The sequence below is a fragment of the Phanerochaete carnosa genome, assembly GCF_000300595.1.
Source record: "Phanerochaete carnosa HHB-10118-sp unplaced genomic scaffold PHACAscaffold_3, whole genome shotgun sequence".
Lineage (NCBI taxonomy): Eukaryota > Fungi > Basidiomycota > Agaricomycetes > Polyporales > Phanerochaetaceae > Phanerochaete > Phanerochaete carnosa.
In genome coordinates, this window is record NW_006767630.1 from 1,711,289 (window position 1) to 1,733,632 (window position 22,344).

Below are 22,344 nucleotides of genomic sequence, written 5' to 3' on the forward strand. Positions count from 1 at the left end.
GGACTCCACAAAACTCAGAACGGCAAATCCGGAGACAGATGTGGGAGCACCTAGAAGCGTGGAGAGACTTTGTCAATTACTCGGAAACACATCCCTCGCAGCATGCATCGTCAACACCACCCCATCGCTATCAATTCGGGCCCTCCATTCACTTTGCCTACTTATTCAATGATTTCAAGCCCATGCCGAACTCCACGCCAACTCACTCTCGACCTCTCTCCGAACGCATATCCACCTCGTCGTCCAGCCAATCCTTTCTCGCGTCCAACCAGTCCTTTCGGGACCAGCCATCCCCTTCGGCGAGCACGCCGTCTCCCCCATCGTATGAGTCCGACAGCCACGTCGCCACCAAGAAGTCGGTCCGCTTCTCCACCCAACACAAATCCCTCGATCATTACGATCCCGGATGGACGTCCCTGAGCGCTCTCTCAGATTGGACAACTCCTGCGAAGGTTTCAAAGAGGCAGCTCAAGCGCGAATGCCGCCATCGCAACAGGCAGTCGAAGCCACTCATAGTCATCAAGAAGGCTCTCGAGGAGGCAGTCACGAAGGTTCAGGAGGAGATCTGGGCCCTTAACTAACTCCGATCGTTGCTCGAAGGTAGAATAGGGGGTAATGTTATGATGGGCATGGTGGCATGGGATATCATTTCCTTTTTGTCTCTGACTCTAGTTTAGTAGTACTGCCTTCGTCGACTCATAGAGCGCAGCTTCACTGACTCACCCGCAGTCCCTTTGACTAGTAGACTAGTACTTAGGTTAGGCTGAGCAGTAGTATAAATACCCCGCGCATGTACAAGTAGCACCCCAGCTTTCAGCTCTTTCGTATATTCACGTTTCTTTATTCTGCTCTAACCTCATCTGCGGATAAGGCGATCAGACAAGCTTCAGGCTTGCTAAGAAACCTCTGTCATAACAGCAATGGTCATCCACCTACATGATGCTGCATCAGACAGAAGCTCGTAAAGAGGTATGTGTACACACTGATCACTATCCTATATTGATGCTCAGTAGTATTGGAGTAGCACATTGATGTCTTCATATACGAGATTGGTATCAAGAAGACAAATCTCGACAAGCGGCGCAAGATCGATAGTCTTAAGCTTTCATCTTTTGAGTGGCAAAATGTGTCGCTCTTTCTTGGGCTTCTTAGGGTACGAAACCCCTCTTGTGCTTGTTATCTGCTGTTCTTACTGTTTTTTTTACTAGCAATCTAACTACGCGCAGCAGTCCTTCTCGTCAGAGAAGGATTCCACCCTACACCTCGCTCTCCCAGCTTTGGAAGCATTGTACAAGGCTTGGTCTTTGCGTGCTGAGTGAAGCAAGTACATGCAATTTGCCCCTGCTCTGGAGGCTGCTGCTGCAAAGGTAGACGAATACTACAATCGCACAGATACTTCAGATGCATACATTGTCACCATGTGTATGTTTAATCATATATTACCCTGCGCACAATTGACCAATTCTGTAGACCTGACCCCGGACCAGAAGGGGGCGCATTTCAAGAAGCACTGGTCCGCAGACTTGCGCCTGCAAGCGGAGCAATCCATGGAGAGGGTGGTAAGTCATCTTCATTTTGTTTGTTATGCTGCTCTGATATTTTATTAGTTTGCAGAACGGTGGAACAAGCTGCACCGCTCCAGTTCATCTACTGCCTCCGCTTCTGCCCCCAGACTGTCTAGAAAGGTATCTACCCTCCTTAGAGAGCTTTCAGACGACGAGTACGAGGCTTCAGCTATGGAAAACCCATCAGCAGAGCATGGTGGCTCTTTGTCCGACCAGGATAAGCCTTACTGGCAGGAGTACCACAGCTATCTCATCAGCAAAGAGGTCGTGCCACTAGGCATGTCTACTGTGACATGGTGGGGTGTAAGTACTTTGATTTTACTCCACCACCATAGCTAAATGGTATCACAGCTGAACGCAGCTCGATCCCCCACTTGGGCGTCGCTTGCTCACGATTTCCTTTCTATCATGGCCAGCTCTGTCTCTAGTGAGAGAGCCTTTTCCCAGGCAGGTATCACCATCAGCCCAAGGCGCAACTGGTTAAAAGCAGATGTCGTCGAGGCACTTCAATTTATGAAGTGCCTCCTCAAGCACGATCTCATATTCCGGGAGCCTGGGCCGTCTTCCTTGGTGGAGGAGGATGAATTGGCCCAGGATCTTGCTGAGATGACCTTGAATGCGCAGGAGGCTTCTGTTCTGGGACCTTGGGACCTTGGCCTTCTAGACGACGATGATATGGACTTATATGAGTAGCTGTTATGATGTATAATGCAAGGATGCGCCGGCAATACAAGTGTTGCGATGATTTTCTTGTTCATGTGAAGTTCGAGTTTGTGAACGGCTTTACTGATGTTTCACATCAATATTATACCTCAGAGCATTTATTTAAGCCTTATACTTTGCAGGAAAACCATTTATATGCAGTACATGATCGTGTGTCTATGTATGGCAGCTGTGGAACCGTTGACAAGGTCAATCCACAGCACTTGCCTAATTAGGATGCAAGCCGCGGCCCAAGCCAAAGCCGAGCCACTGGCTTATGGCTTGCGGTGGCTTGCGGCTTGGCTTGGGTTTTTGCAAGCCTAAGCCTGGCGAAGCCAAGCCAAAGCCACCGGCTTCTGGGCCAAGCCGAGCCAGTCAAATCACTATTAGCCAATATCTTTCCCTCCAAACTGATATGTCACATATAATTAAGTCAAGATGTACCACAACATCTGACAGAAATGCCATGAGAACTTTAATCATCAGTCTATATAATATAATTCAATACACAACGCCCTTGTAGTACATACTGTTAACCATCCATGCTGAAAAGATCATCATCGTCCCCTGTCAAGACAGGCCCACTCAGAGGACTGCTGAGTGCACCCTGTGGGTTTTGCCACACACGTGTGGTTGCTGTCCGTGCAGAGACATTCGCGGTAACACCGTTCCCTCCTGTGATCAAGTCAGGACGGCAGATGATCGGACAAAGACAGAGACTTACGTGAGGCTGCTGCAGAGTAAGATCGATGAGAGAACATGCTCTCGAGGCCACCAGCGGACGGTGTCGCAAATGGTTCGCCCGCAGGCGGCGGACTACTCCATTCGACGGATGCACCTGACAGCTGACCTTTCAGCCCTGGCGAAATGCCCGTCGAACGACCAGGGCTTAAAGCCATCGTTGACGAGGGCGAAGCAAGCGGAGGGAGTGCGTGTATCCGCGAGTAACCGGCGGCAAGACCTTGAGGGAGGCTTTGTCCGGGAGCATGTGATTGTAGCGCTCGAGTTGACGGCGAGAACGCACTGCGGTCGATGTCACCGCTGAAATTGTCGTGGGTAGCGGGGATAGGTCGCGCAGATACATGGCGTTGCACTTGCGAGAGATACAAGTCAGATGTTCGTCCGTCGAAAGTAGTGCCAGCCGTAAATGCGCTTACTCGAGGCGGGGAGAAAGTAACGTCCCCACCTGCATTCGAGAAAGCTGACGGATGAAGGGATGAAGAGAGAGTCGATGTAGGCGCATGAAGGGACGACAGGCCGGGCCCGAGCGTCTGTCTTTGTGAAGAGTTTGTATTCATGTAATGGTGAAGACCAGGCAAAAAAGCAGCGGAAGCGTTGGAAGGAGCCATTGGATCGTCGCGTCCGCCAAAACCGGAATTGCTCTGGAACGAGCTAGGTGTTCCATTGCCCAACCCACCACCAGTGATACCCATACCGTTGAAACTAGAGTCGGTTGCACCGGGAGAACCAGTGGTATCCATCCAAATCGACCGAATGTCCTGCAGGAGTGACGGTGCAGGCACGGAACGGGAGTGACGATGATGTGGACCGTCGGATAAAACGTCCCTAGACGCTGCGTCGTTTTCCAGCCGGGACATAGCAGGACGAACGGCGTTCGTGCGAGAAAAGCGTCGCGACCTCTCCTCTGGGGTCAGGAGATCCGAGAGTGAGCCCGGGATGAACTCCTCTAACTCCCCATCCTCCACAACAACTTCATCTTGAAGGGAGTAGATTCCCGAAGGTCGCCCCCGACCTAACTGAGGGTTATGTGTATCTCCCACTCCCCAATTCGTTGCACCTAGAGATGCAGATAACCCAGAGCGACTCTTCAAATCCATGGCGCGCTGGTGCTCGTGGGCTATAAAGCCGGACTGATGACTAGGCGTAGAGAAAGGCGAGCCGGACGGCGCAGGGATCCCAGGGGGTGCTGCAACTATATAGCCGTTCTCTTGGACGAGCCGGCCAGCTGCTGATGAATGAGGAGAGGACGCGACGACATTGGGCTCGGACACGTGAGCTGTATCCGACTGTTCGCGAGTGCGTCCGGAAGAGTTAGAGCGAGTAGAGCCTGCCTCTTCCATCTTCTCCTTGCTGGCTCCTTCCAAATCTGAGGCGGACGTGATGCCGTCAGTAGACACAGAATTCGGCTTGCCTTGGGCGGGGGCGCTGGGGAGCTTGTTACTCTCGTCAGGTAGGCCAAACGACGCAAAATCTGTGTTTTGAACGGGGGGAGCGGGGGCAGACGGGGACAGCGTAGCTTTGAGGGGCATTGGTATCCCTGAACGCGAAGACGAGAGGGAACGTGTTGGTGCAGTTGAGCCGGAGAGCAAAGAGCCACGAGAACCTGAGCTGCTGTTCTGCGAGCCTTGTCCGCCGCTCTTCTGAGATCGACCAGATCTATGTCCTTCGCGTCCTGACGAGTTCCCTGCGCTAGCTGCGGCCTGAGCCGCTTTCTTGTTCTTCCTGTCCATCGACATGCTCTGACCAGGAAGAACATGTGCCAAGGCGCACTTGTGCCCGAATTTGCAGTTCCCTTTCACAAACCAAGCGCATACCTCCTTCGGTTGGCCGGGTTCCAAAACAGTATGCGAGAAGGGACAAGAAGAGCCGGCGGTACAGGATCCCACCTTGAAAAATTTGCAGGGAACATGGGACAGGTCCTTGGCTATTGCGGAGATGATGTCGGCAAGTGTGCTCTCAAGGAACTCAAGTAATAGACGCACTCTTTGCAGCACCCTTTGACTTCGAATTCTTGTCCTTTTCCTTCTCTTTCTCCTTGTCTCTATCGACGTCCCTCGAGAGATCTTGTGAATCTTCTTCTTTGAGGCCTTTGTCGGGATCATGCATGATTTAGCGGTATAGGGAAAGAAATGAAAGAGACTAGATGGTATGCAAGACCACCCCAAGGCAGAGACGAACTTGAGGGAGGAAAATGCAAAGACAGCTACTATTGGGAAGCGGCCCAAAGTAAACTTCAGCAAAACCGCCGTGCGCTTTCGTGATTACCAAAACGGGACCTATCCTGGTCACCGCTGCAAGCGCCCTTCAGTGACTGCACAATAGTCGGCAGTCACGCATCTCCACTCCCAACACCCATTTCCCCTTCATCTGCACTATGTCGGACGAACGCCTAACAAACTTCGTCGTGGGCAGCAACTACAAAGTTCTCGATGTCATCGGCGAAGGTGCCTATGGCGTCGTCTGGTGCGTTCCGTGCGCCCCTCATCCGCATAGACTCAGCTCACAGATGATTGTCTGCATCTAGTTCGGCTCTCCATGTGCCTTCACAACGGAAGGTCGCTATAAAGCGTATTACACCGTTTGACCACACCATGTTCAGTCTGAGAACTCTGCGAGAGATTAAACTACTTCGCCACTTCCACCATGAGAATATCATCTCGATACTGGACATCTTACGACCGCCATCGCTGGACGACTTCAAGGAGGTGTACCTGGTACAAGAGCTGATGGAGACAGACTTGCATCGCGTTATTCGCACTCAAGATCTCAGCGATGATCATTGCCAGTATTTCATCTACCAGGTGTGTAGCAACTTCCAATTTCACTAACCGTTCGCAACGTGCGAAACACATAGTACCGTAGTGTATTCTGAGCTGATTTGGATTTACTGCACAAGACTCTTCGCGCCTTAAAAGCGCTGCATTCGGCCGATGTTTTGCACCGTGATTTGAAGCCGTCCAATTTACTCTTGAACGCGAACTGCGATCTGAAGGTGAGTACATGTCCATTCGGAATTTCGTCGTTCTTGCTTTGACATACGTATCTTTCCGTGACATTACCGTGCGGTCGGCGCACTTGTAGCTTTGTGACTTCGGACTTGCGCGCTCCGCACGGCCACCTCCCAACTTCGCGAATGACAGCAGCACATTCATGACGGAGTACGTAGCGACGAGGTCAGTGCACCGGGTGTTGGTATGCTGGCCTCCCTCATCATATATCTGATCAGGTGGTACCGCGCTCCAGAGGTTATGTTGACCTTCAAGGAGTACACACGCGCAATTGACATCTGGAGCGTGGGTTGCGTGCTCGCCGAGATGTTGAGTGGAAAGCCGCTGTTCCCTGGACGAGATTGTGCGTGGGTATCCCGACTTCACATATATCACTGGCTGACAAATTTTCGAACAGATCATCATCAACTCTCTATTATACTCGATGTTCTCGGGACACCGTCCATAGATGACTTCTATGCTATCACCTCTCAGCGATCACGCGAATACATTCGTGCGCTGCCATTCCGGAAGAAGAGGACATTTAGTCAGTTATTCCCGGGCGCGAATCCATTGGTAGGTTATTTGGTACCGTATTTATTCTCGCTTAACATGTGCGATAGGCTTTGGACCTCATGGAGAAGTGCCTCACATTCAGTCCAAAACGTAGGATTGACGTTGACGAAGCGTTGAAGCACCCTTACTTGCAGGTAATTGTGGCCAGCGCGTTGTAACGATTCCGTGCTCACACGCCCTTTTAGTCTTACCACGATCCAGCAGACGAGCCGACGGCTGAACCACTTGACCCGTCCTTCTTTGACTTTGACTATGGGACCCCACTGGGTAAAGAGGAGTTGAAAGGTTAGTGGCACTCCGTCGAATTTTCGCGATACGCTGACTGCGTTGTTAGCTTTGATATATGAAGAAATCACCATACCACGGATGCAATCCTAGTCTGGGCATCGTTTCATTGATACCCTTTCCCCGGGCGGGCCCAGCTGCATACCCCTTCTCATCATATGACATAGCAGACTCGTAGGAATTGTGTGAGCTAATGCTATTCTACTGACCCGTTCGTAATGTGATATCACGCTGCAACACGGCCCTGATGAGGAGAAAGAGCGGTCGGGGCAAGTGTGGAGGTAGTCGAGCAAAGGCCTAGAATTGAGCGCTATTGAGCCGTCGGCCGAAACTGGTATTGGCGCACGTGAAATTATAGTCCAAACCGGGAAGCGCCTGCTAGTGTGGCCCCCGCGCCGTCTCTCAAGAGCCGACTCATGATCTGCTTCCGCTCGATATTAGTCGACCAGCTCTCGTCTTCCTGACATACATGATCTGTGACTTCTACTACCACTCAAGGCCTCCTTCACGTCGCTCCCATGTCTTTCAGAATCTCTAAATCGCTATGGGACAAGATACACTACTTCGCGTCTTTCCCGCAGACTGGGGGTGCGTACTACTCCTTATGCGCTCCTCCTTCGCACGCTGACGACGAGTCTTTTCCAGTGTCTTTGCAGCAGATGGTCCTCTTTGGCCAAAATCCAAGCCAAGGCACTCTGTTGAAAGCTAGTCAGTTCCTCCTCGGTGCGTGCTGTCACAGTATTCTGTTCGACGTAGTCCTGAATGGGATTCAGAGGAGCTACCCATACGACTTGCACACAGAGTTAGGGAGTTAGATCAGCTACCTCACAATCTGAGCAGCATGCCATCTATTCAGAAAGTCAAGCACTGGTATGCCCAATCCTTCGAGGTACGTCAGTGGTGGAATTAGGTCGCACGACATTCGCTGAGTAGTCTTCCGCTAGGAACTGGTCAAATTTCCGCCAATTTGTTTATCCTTGCACCTGCGGGAGGCACTCACGGCTGCATCTCCGAACCAACTACCAGAATCCACCCCGAACCCTTCGCTAACATATTTTTCGGACGATTACTTAACGCCCGATGCTCCTCTCCCGTATTCAGTCAATGGCAACGGCAACAGCCATGGCAGCGCGAATGGTAAACATCAAAAGATGCGGATACCTATGGAGCGTAGGTGTGTCTCCCACCTTTCGATACTCTCAATGTGAGATACCGAGATTTACTTGGAGAAGATATTTCGCAAACACTTCCGGAATTACCTGGCCTCCAGAAGTCCGCGACTACAATCGGAACTTCACGAAAACTCTGGAGATGATCAAGAAACGACATGACCCAACTGTGACAACCGTCGCGCAAGGCGTCTTGGAGTGGAAACGAAGTTGCAATGCCAAGAACATCAATCTCGACGTCCAGACCTGGCTTGACAGGTTTTACTTGTCGCGTATTGGTATCCGATTTTTGATAGGACAACGTATGCACCTCTTCGCCGACGATGCATATCCATTAACAGCAGTTTGTAGATGTTGCTCTTAACACCCTGCAACCGCACCCAGACTATGTGGGCATCATTTGCACACGATCAGTGAGTGCTCTCTGTCCTACAATATGCTATATGCTCACATGGCATAGAACATTCATGATATTGTACACGAAGCCATCGAGAACGCTAGATTTGTTTGTGAAGATCACTATGCCATGTTCAAGGGTCCTCCGGTGCAGCTCATCTGTCCGAAAGACTTGACATTTCCCTACGTTCCCGGCCACTTGTCGCATATTGTCTTCGAACTGCTCAAGAATTCATTGCGTGCGGTCGTAGAGCGGTTCGGGCCTGATCAAGAGGACAAATTTCCACCTATCAAAATCATTGTCGTCGAAGGCAAGGAAGATATAACAATCAAGCTTTCGGACGAGGGCGGGGGCATTCCGCGGAGCGCCATTCCGCTCATCTGGACATACATGTACACCACGATGGAAGGCCAGAACATCGACCAGGACTTCCAAGCCAGTGACTTCAAGGCCCCGATGGCCGGTTTCGGCTATGGTCTGCCTCTATCGCGTCTCGTGAGTATTTTCGATGGCTGTACGTGGGCTGCTAATAACAGTCGTTCAGTACGCTCGTTACTTCGGTGGAGACCTTCGATTGATTTCCATGGACGGCTTTGGAACGGACGTGTACATCCACCTGAATAAGCTTTCGAGTAGCGCGGAGCCCCTGCCGTAAGTCGTTGGACGGCTTGCATTCCCCAATATCTGGCACAGACTAGGAATGATATCACAATATATGTCAACTTGCAGTTGTAATCTAAATGTACACACAATGTGTTTTGCCTGGATAGTCCGCAGCGGTGGCAGTATTAAGAGGAACCTGGGTCAATCGCCCATATACTAGATGAGTGTCAAGAAGGTTTACAGGGTCGCCTATGTCTGTCTGTCACTGTTACTAATTATATTCCCATCCCACGACCGCTTCAGCGACGGCGGAACAGGGTGGCTCATCAGGTGATTTGCCCAAGCATTTCCGGTCACAGAGGCACACCTCTGGCTGAGCTGATGTAGGTACGCTGCGCGTGCTTGACCCTGTGTTTGCTTCTCCTCGATCTTCGCCTCAATCTCCTCTACCTGTTCCGACAAACGCTGATTCGCGTACTTCAGCTGCTGTAGCTCATACTGCCAACCGCTTCCGCGCGCTGTATCCAACTCCGCAAACACGTCTTCTGTAAGTGGGTGCGCCATAGCTGAAGTCTGCCTGTCCTGGGTGAGCCTGATCTGGCACACGAGTGGACGTATAGTTGTGTGTTCGAGCACGTGCGCATTCTCGTCCGCTTCCGGTCGGTAGAGTACGACGTCAACAAATATCTCCGAGCCATCCTTCTTCTTCAGGTGGCATGACAGGCTCGGGCTTCCCGAGGACGCGAGCGATGGACCTGCGCACGTCTGCTGTAATGTCTCCTGGACGATCGCGCGGCCGCGTTGTGGGTCGTCTCCGCCAATGAATTCCGTAATGGACCGTCCAATAATCTCAGCAACGCCCCATCCGAGGACGTCCCGGATAGCGGTGCCTGCATAAAGGAACGAGCCACCCTCGCTGAGCAGCGCCCAGCACTCGCGCTCGTGGATCTCGTCTGCGCTACGTGTGCCAAAGGGAGCCAATCCCCCTGCTCGTGCGAGGGTCTGCCAATGCAACGTAGGGATGCTGCGCACGCGACCGCTCAGGACGATTGCCTTGCGGCCCTTGCCCGGCTCGACGAAGAGGCGGCCACTGCATTCTATCCAAACATAATGGCCATTCTTAGCGAGCATCCGGAAGAGCAGGTCGACGTTCCGCGGACCATATTGTGTTGACGGCTGCTGAGCGGCTTTCCCATTTGCCTGTTGCTGGACGATTGGTTCATCTGGACTTGATTGAGACATCGAGGACGTGGCAGAAGTAGAGCCGTTAGAATAACTCTGCGCAGGAGAAGGCCCGCTTGAAGATTCCTTGAGTTCGCGTATGAGCGGAATTTTATCCGCCTCATAGCAGAATTCTGTGATGCCCTTGCCGACCAGATCCTCGGGATCGTACCCAAGTACCCGCCGTACTGACGGCGAGACGTAGAGAAAGGCCCCCTTCAGCGACAATACCAGGACAACGTCCGGAGCGGCTTCCAACAGCATGAGGCTCAGGAACCTGTTGCCGTCATATGGATCGCTTCTCTCCTCCGGCGCAAGCGATAAAGTGGTCGTTTCAGTGCTGAGTGGGATGCTCTGAACGAACTCGAGGCTGTTCAACATCGTTCGGAACTGCTTTGAAACACCCGTTGTCGCGGACGAGCTTGCCGTGCAGCCCTTAGACGTCGTCGGCGACGGGTATGCGACATTGTTGCTATAGTTCACCATGTAGCTTCCGTCGCGCAGTTTCTGCAGGATAGCGTTTGGCTGCGCAGTCAGGTCAACCTGAAAGCCGACTTGGTAGACGACGTCCTCCGCTTCGTAAGGTGCGTTATTGACACCGCCAGGGACAGGTATAACCGTCACCAGATTGATGAACGCATCGCCGTTCTTCCGATAGTTATATAGGCTGACTTGGCACTCTTTGTCTGCGACAAGGGACTTGCGTAGGTGAGCCACGGCGTCAGGCGATGTGTGGAGGCGCGGACCGCCTTTCTCAACTTGACCACCCGGGGCTTGCAGAAACCGACAGTTGCGGCCAAGAATCTCGTCTTCCTCATATCCTGTGAGTTCGCAAAATGTACGGGAGCAGTAGACAATGGGGTGGTCATATCGCCGAACGTCGACGACGACGAATGAACAGGTCATGTCCACTGGACCCAATGCAATCTTGGGATGCGGACGAGTGGCGACGCGGGCAAGTAGAGGGAGGATGTCAAAGCCAGAGGTAGAATACACGGGTAGACCGCCCACAGGAGACAGAACAAAAGGGACGGAGACCGGTAATCCAGGAGCATGGGCGGTGCGTAGATGTGATGCATGTGCTTGCGGTGAAACATGGTGGGAGGTCGGAGTCGATAATGAAAGCTGAGGCTTCGATGTCGGTTCGCTGGAGCAAGATGTGCTGTTCGGCAGCGGCGGATGGTATGGTGGCATGACCAACGCCTGAGAGAGCGAAGAAGCGTTTTGCGACACAAAACATCTGTTCGGAGTTGAAGAGATATGCGCTCTGCAGTGACCATAAAACTCACGAGTCATCGGTGAACGATCGAAACGGCACACTTGCCAGCCAGCTAGATGCGATAGACGGACGGTTAACAATTCCTGCAGGTAAAACTTCCATGCCGCCGCCTGGTGGAACAGTAGGTCCTAGGACGAGCTGGGGCATCTGGAATGGGACATTGTGTGAAAATATTGTGTGGTCATAGCCGTAGGAATCTGGTCTGGCTGAGACGCTAGGCGGCACGCCAAAATCCGGATATGCGGACACAGGAGGCGGTTCATGAGGATGCGGGACCTGATTATTTGAATCGCGGTCGGGGCTGTAGTGTATGTAGCGTTCGAATGGCATACTAGCTGTGAGGAATCAAGTTGAGCGGAGTGACGAGTATCTCGGAGCTCGGAGCTCGGAGGTTTCAATGCGTTGTCTTGGCGAGCGCTGAGCAAATTGGAACGGGGACGAAATGTGCGACGAGGAGTTTGGCCCGGAGAGGGCAAAGGATGATATGAGGAGGACGGGCGTTGGCGAGGTCTGGTTGCTCAGCTGGCCACAAATTGGGTGACAAGAAGAAGCTGGAGTGCGTGTCGGGGATAAGACGCCAAAGATACAGCGAGCAGGCTCTGATATGGACGAGACTGCATGCGGAGGAGTAGGTGGGTTCGGAGTGCGGCCGTACTGGGGCTAGACGGAGGTAGTGTAGGACCAGTGCCGAGGAGGAGAGATTGCGAGTACGGGAGGAGAAGATGGGGGTCCCTGGCTGAGACGGTGAGGACGACGACGATCAATGACGGTGACGGTGAGGGGGACGAGGACGACGACGGGGAAGAGGGATTTGCACCCGGTCGCTGCAAATGGCCTATCTTGATTAGACGCCCATCGCATGCACCATCCCTTTTCAGGAGCTGCCTCGTTCCCCCGCTTCTTTCGCACTTGCCGTCGAGCACGTGATGTCCGCACGTATCATCACACCGCCAGTCACAGGCGAACGCGAGTCGTCACACCATACGTCGTTGAACTCGACAACCTCCCCACCAGCCAGACTCTGCTCCACCTTCTACAATATATATCTTTTCACCGCGACTGACATTTTTTACCCTGGCGTGGGACTGCATCCAAGATCCTGGTCGCAGACATGATGGAAACTCGACAGCTTGGCCGTGCGTATCTGGAATACATGCCTTGTAACTTGTCGCCGTGCTTATCTTTCTGCCTTCGCAGTTCGCGCACTGTACTCAGTCAATAACACACCCTATATTCTTGCGCTCTCCGTGCGTAAATTTCCGGTCACCATTATTCGACCCGCCGCCTCGCCGCCAAACGTACCGCCACCGGTCTACGGTAGAGCTTCACTCAGACCATTTCTTGATATGATACGCCGCACAAGGTGCAGATAAGCCTCTCTGCGTCTTTAACCTCCAGCTCACTCTGTCAATCTCAGTCCCGAGTTGATCCAAGTTCAGGAAGGCAAGAGAGACTACTCCGTCTACGTCTTGGATCCTCTCGAGGCCTGTTCTGCCGTGCCTGCCCTACCAGGGAATTCCAACAACTTGCCACACGGCGTGGCGACGGGTCTTGGACTCATGTCCGTCGCTCTCGATGATCCTGAATGCGATGTACTGGTCACTGGTACCATCACCAACGATGGAATTCAAGAGAAGAAGTTAGAGGTCATTTTCGCACTACGAGAGGTGTGCCTGAAGCGTTCCTTTTTCGCACTTCCGCGGTTTTGATTTCTGCAAATCGGAAACAGTACACCGGTCCCATTCCTCGCAAAAGAGAGTACGCACTCCAAGCAAGTAGTAGCAAGATAATGGTCGAAAAGCAACGGACATCACACAGGACTTCAGCCATTTCCACGTCATCGCAACCATCACCGTCGATACAGCAACTCTCAAGTTCGTCCAGACGTTCATCCCCTTTGCCTCCGCCCGAATCCCGTACCACAGCCGCCGCAACGCTTGCACCGCTCACTAGTGAATCTACTCTCCCTCTTGATGCATCTGCTTCACCTGCTGTTATTACATCGAGCGGTAGCAACGTAACCTCAGTAACGACATCCGCACCGTCTGCAGTTCAGAGCGTCCTAATGGCCCTATCTAACACGTACAAGGGCCCCGAAATCTTGGCAGCGCTCTCCTCAATCGACTCTTCTTCCGCTGATCCTCCCCCAGGTGCCACCCCAAACCTTGCACTCATCGAAGCTCTAAGCAGACTGTTATATCCGGCCACCCCGGGGCCGGCGCCACCGCCGCCACAAGTCGTCACGGCCTCCTCTTCCGCACAGGCTTCTCGACCACTGCATAAGCTTCCCGCACCTGTGCCTACCTCTCCTCTCCTCTCCCCTCCCAAGAACAAGGGAGGGTCGGACGATGAGATTGTGTGTCTGGATAAGGAAAATGTGAATCCGACCGTCTTTGTGCGCCGAAAGAGTCAGAGGTGCAAGCCGTCTGTCCAAGAACTCCCTAAATCCGCTCCTGTGCCGGACGTCACCCCTCGATTACAGGAGAAACAGAGCACCACAATCGTGGCCGCGCCTGTTGTCAACGGCCCGACGACAGAAATGGCGGGTACAGTGCGCAAGCGCACGCTCAGCGACATTGTCGACGAGATAGATCGCGAACGCGCGAGAAATAGGAAGCGGACGCTAAGCAACACAGCACATTCACGCAAGGCAAACATACCGAATATGGCCACGACGGGTCACAATGCAGTGCCCACGATCGTGACGTCTGAGCCCGATCTAATCATGACTGGTTCTTCCAGCAGGCATCTCAGCCCTTACCTCGGTACCCAGCAATGCGACAAGCAGCTCAACCCTTCCAACCGACGGAGAAGCACGCAGAGCTCGCCACCGCGTCCGCGAGCTGCACAACCTGTTCTTCCACCATTGATCCGGAAAAGGTTTATCATGCCAGACTGGGCGAAGACAGACACCTCGATGGTACCCCGGTTTCCGGAGTCTCGGGAGCAACCGCCGCTATCTGGGCCAGCTAAGTCATTGAAGAGCAAGTCAAAGAGGAAGGCTCTGCGTAAACAGTCCGAGAACGAGAACGTGGTCTGTGCGGAGGAGATCAGCTCATCGAGGCCACAACGAAGCGGGAGTCTACCGCCCGCGACGTCGATTCGTCAGACGAAGCAGCCCTCTTCACGGTCTTCAGCAGCAGCAGCGTCGCAGCCTGTGGTTGCGTGTTCATCCGATTTAGACGCGATCTGTCAGCGGCCGTCGACGCCACCACCCCGCCCCCATTCTTCATCCACTCCCACACGACAGCGGAACTTCACTGTTGACTCGCCAGAAACCCCGCTTTTCACGCCTGTGTCGAGAAGACATTCACCACGAGCATCGTTATGCACGCCAAGGGCGAGGCAGCCTTCTCCGCCCAAGATACCGAGCTTATATTCGACGTTTTCGTCGATGCTGACGCCACGCCGGAAAGGTAAAGGCAGAGAGCAGCCGTGCGACAGCCCAAATCTGCACGTAGGGGCATGCCTGCCTGATCATCATGCTCCTCTGGTAGACACCCCGCAGTCAGACGATGTGTCGTCTCCCTCCACGTCACTGCCAGTCGCGAGCAGCGATGCTGAGGCTGACTTTGATCCTCCTCGCCCTCGCACACCGGCAGCGCCAAATCAAGAGGAACACTGGTCGGTAGGGCTTCCCCCTTCTTCCCCGCTGCCTCCTTCGTCTCCGCCACTGCCATCGAGCCCTCTGCCTGAGCCCGAAAGTGAGCCTGGTGACACTTTGGGTGAGAACTCGGTACCGTTGTCAGGTGTGGCGTCTGACATGGTTTCGTTCGTTCCGCTGCACGGGCACGGCGCTCTTGCTGGGATATCATTTTCTCCCGAAGACATTGAGGAGCTGTTTTCAATGTCGACATTCTCGTCAGACGATGTCCTGGGCGCAATGGGCTTTGACACGTTGGTAGCGACAACACGGCAAGAAGACTTCGGCACGATATCCATGCAAGGCTTGCCGCCCGATTTTTCTGATAATTGTGACTTTGCGACAGGCGGAGGCACCAATAATGTCGAACTTGCTGACTTCAAGTTGGATTTGAACGAACTTTGGGAGACGATGAAGCCGCTGACGCAGACGGAGGGGGAGGTGACGTCTGAGATTGCAGAGGCTGTTACCGCACTGGGAGTTGACCCAGCGAAGCTGGCTCAGGACTTGCAGGACCTGTATAGTGGATGCGTACTGTAGACAGCGATGGCACGAGCGTACTGTACGTGTGGCTCGGGCGTGATTTGCTTCCGCGGCGTCAGTTTGTCGATCGTGTATCTCACAAAGTGCTACACCGCTCATGTTGAATTATAACCGTTCCCTCGTTTCTTTTTTCCACTTTCAAGGTGTGTTTTGCTAGCTGTTGCTGAGGACGACTGCGAATCAGGTGTTCTCGCTGGGGCGTCAAGCGATCCCTCGCTGTAATTATCAGAACTTGCGCAGGCTGATACGGTAGCCCTCCGCCGGCACTTCTCGCTTCCCCTCGTCACTTCTCTCTTCGTCCCTCGTCGAGCCTCTTCATCTCCTCCCTTTACTGTGCACATTTGCCTTGCCTTTCCTTTCCTTTCCTTTCCTCTCTCCCGACGGTCTCCCCGCCCGCCACTTGCACCGTAAACATGAGTGCTCCCGCGGGTGGCAGCGCGACAAGCAGCACGCCTCCCGCGCTCCAGGAGGCGACTGCACGCTCGACCGCACTCTGGCAGGACGACCTCCAGGCGCTGTTTGAGCAAGCTAAAGATCGCTATCCTGATGTTGTTTGGGAGCTTTTGGACGAAGACGATTCAAAGGGCGCGCGCACAGAGGAGGTCTGGGGTCATAAAGGTATGCATCTCTCCTCATCATTGAGCCAGTCGAATGTCTACGTCCAGCGCGCGAGCCCGCGTACCAATAGCTTTATAAGCTATTTCTACATGTATACAAGTCCATGACGTGTAGGCAAGGCATTAGCGGGGCGTCCGCCCCGCGGGATCTGTATAATCCGTGCCAGTCGGCCAGCACTCAGGCTGCTCTCGCGCATGTCCCATGTTCTAACTTGTTCCGCTTTGCAGCTATTGTCTATGCCCGTGCGCCACCGTCGTTCCAGAGCCGATACTTCCAGTCAAGACCGGCTCCGACCCAGTCGCCATATCCATACTCTACGTCGCCCATCTCATTACCTGCGCAATCGGCTCTATCACTAGCCCTTGGCCACGACTTTGGCGCAATATCACGGTCGCCATCTCCTTTCCGCGCTATTTCACCGTCACCATCTACAAATCTTGGCGGGATCCTGCGACTAAACGCGCATATCAATGCAACACTATTCTCGAACGAACTCGAATACCTTTACACGGGCAAGGGCTTAGGAGAGGCTTTCGAGTTCTTATTTGATTCTGGTGAATCTCAGGAAGAAGGAGATGGCGAGGACGCCCGGACGGACAAGCTACGCAAGGATCTTGTCTTCATGTGGCGATCTCGTCTCTACTCTGACGTCCGGATCGCTCTTACAGGCAATTTCTCCTCGTCCAATCACGAAAATGCGACTGCCATATTCTCCTCCCACCGATTTATCCTTGTATCGCGCTCCCCTTATTTCCGTACACAACTGCTTCAATGGGGTGTGAAGCAGACCGCCGGAGAACCGCTCACGCTCACCTTGCCTTCACCACCGTTCACGCCCGCTTCCCTTCATTTTACTCTCGGATACATCTATACTGGCACCCTAGTTTTCTCCCATCGTACTTTCGACCTCGACACTGCTTTTCACATCATGCGTTCGGCAACGTACCTCGGTCTTGACGCCCTGTACGACGAGATTCAGGCGCGCATTGTCCAAGAGATGATGCATGGGCTCTTCCATGCCTTCCTTGAGTTCTCCGAATACGAAAGCATCACTGGCGGCAAGTGGGGCGCTGGCGGCTGCAAGTGCCGGCAGTGTGCTCGACGCGCTCCGCGCGTACTCGAGTTCTCGCTATTCGATGACGTGAAGAATCCGCATCTCGAGCGAGGTGCACGTCGCGCTCTAGTCGGACTTTTCGGAGAAGGCTGGTGCAACGCAGAGTTCGCGCGTCTCACGCAAAAGACGCGAGACGGCTTGCTGAAGGGTCTCGTGAAGCGCACGACACCACTCAACGTGTTCCCACTACTATATGCCGCGCAGGTGGGCGTGAAGAAGCTCGAGGGAACTACAGAGCCATGGGCTGAAATATCCCGGGATATGCTTTTCGCTGCGCGCAAGATGATTGATGAAGTGCTGTGCACTCAGGCGGCGGAGTGCTTTGAGCAGGACGAGTGGCTCGAGATCATGGAAGCGGATGGTGCGCATTTCGAGGACGGAGAGAGGGTTGAGTGGGTCATGGATGCAGTTCGCCGGGGCATGAGCGAGAAGAATGCTGCGACGCTCTATCAGGTGCGTCATGCGCGTGTTTATAGGTTGTCATCATTTAACTTTAGAATCCGTCTCAGACTTTGGTGTCATCAATTCTCCTTCGCCCTCACACCACAGAGCCCGATCAAGCTATGCTTTCAGCAACTTCACATGTCAGAGTCCAGGTCGAACAGACCAGAATGGACATCCTACGTTGGATGCGGAGGCGTTGGGTAGGTGTGAAGCAAGAAGGTGGCTTCGACAAGTTGGAGGATTGGGCTCTGGTCGAGATTGCACATGGTCCGTCATTTCATCATGCTCGGCTTGTAGGATAGTTACGACATCTCCCACAGAAATTGACGTGAGGCAGGAAGAACTTCTCAATCCCAACGGACCTCCTGCAACGCCTACTGGCAAGCCACGCAGCGGGCCTAAAGCAGTGGCTGAAGATGACAACCACAGCATATACTCGTTGAGATCGCCTCCTTCAAACCGCAACACGACACGGGTCGCAGGTGACGTCGCTAGGGCGTCTGCGGCGTCCGCAAGGTCTGTTGCGCGAAGCACGCACTCTACCGTCTCCCGCACATCAACTGCTACCCGCAGGATAATCAATATAGCTGGACCCCGTCCTGATTACAAGCTTACGCCAGGTGCTGGCTCTTCCATAGCCAGTTCAGCGCGCTCTTCACGCGATTCCACCTCAATACCTCATGCGACTCCTAGGCAGACACCCACGCCCCGGAGGCATGCATCTGCTACTGCGTCGACAAGTGATATACCCGCACGATTACGGTCATCTGCTGCATCAGCGAAGTCTGCAGTCTCGAGGGCTTCGACAGTACGGAAGACTGCGGCGAGCCCTTCCAGCTTGCATTCGCCCTCAGGCCTTTCTCGACCAAATTCCACCATGTCGACCACCAGCGATAGCTCAACCAACTTCGAGACGGCTAAGTCTGACATCACTCCAAGTACAGCTGCACGCTCCAGAGCCGTATCAAGCGTCTCAGCTACCAGTGTTCGTACGGCAGCTACCTCATCGCCAAGAGCCAGAGTGTCCTCGGCTGCATCCAGGATCTCTGCAATGTCCACAGGCGCTAATGCGAATGGCAAGCGAGCACCGTCATCGCTTGCCGACAGCAAAAGGCTCTCCCCTATTGCGTCCAAAAGATCACTCTCCAATTCATCTACTCGTTCATCTGTAGCATCAACCGTGTCAACTGCCACCGCGACCAGCAAATCAACATCCCGGAAGTCCGCGAGCACCATTCCTCCGCCAGTTCCACCGAAAGGTGATCGATCATCAAGATCGTCTACAACTGACCGGAAGGCGACTGTAAAGGCGAGACCGAAATCGTCGTCGCACTCCAAGCAACCGAGTACGGCTAGCGTGAGGACTGTCAAGGGTTCATTAACGCGCAAGAACTCGTCAGACACAATCACAGATCGGTCAGCGGTAGGTCTGTCGTTAAACGACCGAACTGAGTCGCCTCGAGGCGCAACGCTTGAGATTGGCATCCCGTGCATAATCTCTTCCAAAAGAGCTCGGTTCCGCGCGTATGCACGCTACATTGGCGAAGTCGAGGGCGAGGTGGGCCCATGGGTCGGCGTTGAAGTGCCAGTCGGCGAAGATTGGCCGGAGGAGAAGCTCGAGGGACGACAGTGGAACGACGGTACGTGGGGCGGAATACGCTACTTCGATATTGGCGCTACGAGCGAATGGGACTATGCCGACATTCGACGGCGACGCGTAGATTGGAGCGGCAACATGGCGGGCCATGGCAGCGGCCTGAAGCGCGAGGGCGACCAGCTGAGCATCGACCGCTCGAAGCGGTTGCGCAGCGTCTCACCCGCGATATCAGACACCTCTAACACCGAGTCTCGAGGGCTCTTTGTGAGGCCTCAGCAAGTTCTCTACGTTGTCGACGCTGTAGCGTAACCGATCTCGACTGTGCGACTGGGGCATTTTGGCGTATGCTCATCCCAGAAGATGGTCCATACATCTGATACCACTGTTTCGCTGCTTGATATCCTTAGAACCATGCACTCTTCGCTTCGCTTCTCTTCCTTTGTTTTGAGATTCATCTGCTTGCTACAAAGCTACCACATTCGTTGTTTTTAATGCCACTATTTGCGTGATCGTTCAGTGTACCCTATTTTTTCTCAGAAGCATATGCTATAGCGGAGCAACTGTACACACTGGTGCCATTTGAACGATAACGCAGGAGGCCGATAGCCTCCCGAATATACAAACATGAGCTGGCCCCAAATATTGTACGGCACACATAATGTGTACTTCTCATTCCATTTCGGCTTGGAGAGTCTTGTCCGACTCTTTGTCCTCATCTGACGCAGGGCAATGATTCGGATTGGGTAACAGCCAGTCATCTGCTTCCGCTGCAATATATCTCAATGGCAGTGAAGTCCGGGGTAAGATTAACCTCACCTTGAGCTTCTCTCGAGTGCTTGTACGAATCTTCTAGCTCCTTCAGTACATTTTCTTGCATCGCAGACACCTCCGTTGAAGATTTGCATGTCTTGTACTTATCAATAAGGGACCTACAGATGTTCGTTATAAACAGGGAGCACATGCAACGCAAACAAAGTCACCCGTTAACTTCGTAGAATGTGTGACCCCATCCAAAAGGCTTCAACAAGGCTTCGGCGTAGCTGTTGAAGCCCGTGATGTAAAACGCAGCGGCCAGGGCTTCCACACAGTTTAATCTCCATGGGCGGCCATAGTTCACAGGATTGGTGGCAATAAGATAGGGCACTGCAAAGAGGCGTACTTAAAGACAAGAGCGTACGAACCCGCAGTTAAAGCCTTACAAAGCCTTTCGTGAGGGCTCGCGATCTTCCCAAAAGGTACCTCCTCTAGTCTTGCCCACGAGCATTCCACGACTGCGATACCATTAGCAGCTACAATGTCTTGGTCGGCTGGGCTGATCGGCTGCGCTCCATTTGGCCTATTGAACGTGAGTTAGAATAAAAATGTCGATTCTTTGCCCGTCGCGTACGTACGAAACAACAATCCCTCGGAAGCGCTGACCAACTCTGAGGTTTTGTACAAGGCCTGCGCGGGCGAGCTTCTTGCCAGAGCAGCGGCGTGGGTCACAGTGGTCAAAATCCTAGCAGCGTAGGCCCTTAAGCAACTCGCTGGCACAGGCGTTGAGGCTGAATGAGCACTGACCCACATCGCGACGGGGACTTCTATTCGCATGGTCTCTCCTACACAGTGATATAATACTTGGCTTAGAGTATACACTCTAAGACACACCTTGAGCATCCTCCTCGTCGCCGTCCTCGTTCTCCTCTAGAACATCTACAGCACTGTCAGGTCGTCGTTCGTCTATCAAATTTCCCTGTCGTTTATTCTGTCGTACGCCTCGTGTGCTGTGTGAGCCGCGCCCTCGTTTGCTGTGTGCTGAGCCTCTCGAGGAAGATGGTTTGGGCATGCGAAGATGAGTGTCAAGACGAAAGAATAATTGAGCTGCAAGGGGAACGCCCAGGCGCAGACTGGACCCACTTGCGCCTACAGGCCCGATGATGGCGATTCGCGGATTAACTTAATTGACGGTATTGAACAGTGCAAGCGAATTGTGTCACAAGTATGCATTCTGTGAAATACGATACTAGAAACGGCTGTGTAGGACCGTACACTACGTCAATTAATTTAGCCTCTGAAGGCAGTAGTCGTTATCAGATGACGTCGCGAAACAAAGGCAGTATTGAACTGGTAAGCTGATAGTTGACAAACAGGCCGAGGCGTGTATGTGAGTGTCCTTTCGTGACCTAGGCAGAGCCTGCTTTGTAAATTTTCCCGAAGGCCAGGGCCTGGAATCTGAGCGTAATGTTCAGCAGATGGTTACGGAAGTGTGCGATAGACACTTACTGGTCGTACAGCGCGAGCACCCCGGCAGCGGCTACACCCCGGAAGATATTTGCACCAGCGCCGGCTATTCAGCATTCGCATTGTAATAAGCAAGCGGTCGAATTTCCGTTGCATATATCAGCGCATACCAAAAAATGCTTTGATGCCTTCCTTGGTAGCAATCTGCCTTCCCGCATCAATCCAGTTTTTGTAACGGACCTATTCGACGTCATTTAGTCGACCACGAAGTCTGAAGATAGAATATCTGCTTTACCTTCTCCCCAGAGGTCATCATCATGCGGCGCCTGATGGTGTCAAGCGGGTAGGATGCTAACGCAGCAGCCTGAAGTACGAGGCTTAGTGACTGAAGAGATTTCGCATGTGAGTGCTCGTAGCATACCGTGGTACAGGTCCATCCGACGGCGAAGGATGCCAGGAAGTTGCCCTTCAGAGAACCAACAAGGAAAGTATCTCGAATAGTGTCATAACCGCCGAAGCTATCGCGTGATAAGTATATGGATGTACTATCAAACTTCAGGTATTACTTACTATAAACCGCGGTAGACACAAATACCCACAACGCTGGGGACAAATCCTCGATACAGGCCTGCAATACCAT

At 53.1% G+C, this 22,344-nt stretch overlaps 9 protein-coding genes across 9 annotated transcripts in view; 5 read left to right on the forward strand and 4 right to left on the reverse strand.

Annotated features, from left to right (window-relative positions):
* Positions 1-936: 936 nt before the first annotated feature.
* PHACADRAFT_193064 (uncharacterized protein) lies at positions 937-2,258 on the forward strand (the record flags this gene model as incomplete). Its single annotated transcript, XM_007393204.1, has 6 exons — positions 937-969; positions 1,025-1,153; positions 1,326-1,422; positions 1,471-1,559; positions 1,608-1,868; positions 1,917-2,258. The coding sequence occupies 6 exons, from the start codon at positions 937-939 to the stop codon at positions 2,256-2,258; spliced, it is 951 nt and encodes a 316-aa protein (XP_007393266.1).
* Positions 2,259-2,682: 424 nt separating this feature from the next.
* Positions 2,683-4,397, reverse strand: PHACADRAFT_251844 (uncharacterized protein). Its single transcript, XM_007393205.1, has 2 exons — positions 2,992-4,397; positions 2,683-2,942 (listed from the first exon to the last, which is right to left on the reverse strand). Exons 1-2 carry the CDS (start codon positions 4,346-4,348, stop codon positions 2,800-2,802), a joined length of 1,500 nt encoding a protein of 499 aa, XP_007393267.1. The 5' UTR covers positions 4,349-4,397; the 3' UTR covers positions 2,683-2,799.
* A 24-nt stretch (positions 4,398-4,421) lies between these two features.
* PHACADRAFT_251845 (uncharacterized protein) lies at positions 4,422-5,180 on the reverse strand (the record flags this gene model as incomplete). The annotated part of the gene is made up of 2 exons (XM_007393206.1): positions 4,991-5,180; positions 4,422-4,932 (listed from the first exon to the last, which is right to left on the reverse strand). Coding segments are annotated over exons 1-2 (635 nt in total), but the record flags the coding sequence as incomplete, so codon positions are not given.
* Positions 5,181-5,294: 114 nt separating this feature from the next.
* PHACADRAFT_171146 (uncharacterized protein) lies at positions 5,295-7,239 on the forward strand. Its single transcript, XM_007393207.1, has 9 exons — positions 5,295-5,471; positions 5,533-5,809; positions 5,905-6,000; positions 6,090-6,181; positions 6,235-6,359; positions 6,414-6,571; positions 6,619-6,705; positions 6,757-6,856; positions 6,906-7,239. Exons 1-9 carry the CDS (start codon positions 5,383-5,385, stop codon positions 6,947-6,949), a joined length of 1,068 nt encoding a protein of 355 aa, XP_007393269.1. The 5' UTR covers positions 5,295-5,382; the 3' UTR covers positions 6,950-7,239.
* Positions 7,240-7,251: 12 nt separating this feature from the next.
* Positions 7,252-12,352, forward strand: PHACADRAFT_116406 (uncharacterized protein). Its single transcript, XM_007393208.1, has 8 exons — positions 7,252-7,444; positions 7,502-7,579; positions 7,630-7,745; positions 7,801-8,030; positions 8,089-8,327; positions 8,377-8,438; positions 8,486-8,917; positions 8,967-12,352. Exons 1-8 carry the CDS (start codon positions 7,375-7,377, stop codon positions 9,075-9,077), a joined length of 1,338 nt encoding a protein of 445 aa, XP_007393270.1. The 5' UTR covers positions 7,252-7,374; the 3' UTR covers positions 9,078-12,352.
* Positions 12,353-12,717: 365 nt separating this feature from the next.
* PHACADRAFT_116411 (uncharacterized protein) lies at positions 12,718-13,208 on the forward strand (the record flags this gene model as incomplete). Its single annotated transcript, XM_007393209.1, has 2 exons — positions 12,718-12,888; positions 12,943-13,208. Coding segments are annotated over exons 1-2 (282 nt in total), but the record flags the coding sequence as incomplete, so codon positions are not given.
* A 2,685-nt stretch (positions 13,209-15,893) lies between these two features.
* On the forward strand, positions 15,894-20,002 carry PHACADRAFT_251852 (uncharacterized protein). Its single transcript, XM_007393210.1, has 4 exons — positions 15,894-16,329; positions 16,557-17,896; positions 17,953-18,154; positions 18,208-20,002. The coding sequence occupies exons 1-4, from the start codon at positions 16,125-16,127 to the stop codon at positions 19,791-19,793; spliced, it is 3,333 nt and encodes a 1,110-aa protein (XP_007393272.1). The 5' UTR covers positions 15,894-16,124; the 3' UTR covers positions 19,794-20,002.
* A 236-nt stretch (positions 20,003-20,238) lies between these two features.
* Positions 20,239-21,074, reverse strand: PHACADRAFT_90952 (uncharacterized protein; the record flags this gene model as incomplete). The annotated part of the gene is made up of 5 exons (XM_007393211.1): positions 20,239-20,413; positions 20,465-20,627; positions 20,684-20,820; positions 20,876-20,982; positions 21,045-21,074. The coding sequence occupies 5 exons, from the start codon at positions 21,072-21,074 to the stop codon at positions 20,239-20,241; spliced, it is 612 nt and encodes a 203-aa protein (XP_007393273.1).
* Positions 21,075-21,444: 370 nt separating this feature from the next.
* Positions 21,445-22,344, reverse strand: part of PHACADRAFT_206795 (uncharacterized protein) — a 3,151-nt gene continuing 2,251 nt past the window's right edge. The window contains exons 9-10 of the mRNA XM_007393212.1: positions 21,747-21,810; positions 21,445-21,695 (exon numbers count right to left, since the gene is read on the reverse strand). Coding sequence (XP_007393274.1) covers positions 21,647-21,695; positions 21,747-21,810 — 113 coding nt within the window. The 3' untranslated portion in view covers positions 21,445-21,646. The remainder of the gene's footprint in view (positions 21,696-21,746; positions 21,811-22,344) is intronic.

Bases quoted from the DNA above. Each gene is read 5' to 3' on its own strand.
- PHACADRAFT_251844 (XM_007393205.1), bottom strand. From the start codon at position 4,348: ATGGAAGAGGCAGGCTCTACTCGCTCTAACTCTTCCGGACGCACTCGC. The intron at 2,943-2,991 runs GTAAGTCTCTGT...ACTTGATCACAG, and splicing joins TTACTCTGCAGCAGCCTCAC to GAGGGAACGGTGTTACCGCG.
- PHACADRAFT_171146 (XM_007393207.1), top strand. From the start codon at position 5,383: ATGTCGGACGAACGCCTAACAAACTTCGTCGTGGGCAGCAACTACAAA. The intron at 5,472-5,532 runs GTGCGTTCCGTG...GTCTGCATCTAG, and splicing joins GGTGCCTATGGCGTCGTCTG to TTCGGCTCTCCATGTGCCTT. The intron at 6,572-6,618 runs GTAGGTTATTTG...CATGTGCGATAG, and splicing joins TCCCGGGCGCGAATCCATTG to GCTTTGGACCTCATGGAGAA.
- PHACADRAFT_116406 (XM_007393208.1), top strand. From the start codon at position 7,375: ATGTCTTTCAGAATCTCTAAATCGCTATGGGACAAGATACACTACTTC. The intron at 8,031-8,088 runs GTGTGTCTCCCA...TACTTGGAGAAG, and splicing joins CGGATACCTATGGAGCGTAG to ATATTTCGCAAACACTTCCG. The intron at 8,439-8,485 runs GTGAGTGCTCTC...CACATGGCATAG, and splicing joins GCATCATTTGCACACGATCA to AACATTCATGATATTGTACA.
- PHACADRAFT_251852 (XM_007393210.1), top strand. From the start codon at position 16,125: ATGAGTGCTCCCGCGGGTGGCAGCGCGACAAGCAGCACGCCTCCCGCG. The intron at 16,330-16,556 runs GTATGCATCTCT...TCCGCTTTGCAG, and splicing joins GGAGGTCTGGGGTCATAAAG to CTATTGTCTATGCCCGTGCG. The intron at 17,897-17,952 runs GTGCGTCATGCG...AATCCGTCTCAG, and splicing joins ATGCTGCGACGCTCTATCAG to ACTTTGGTGTCATCAATTCT.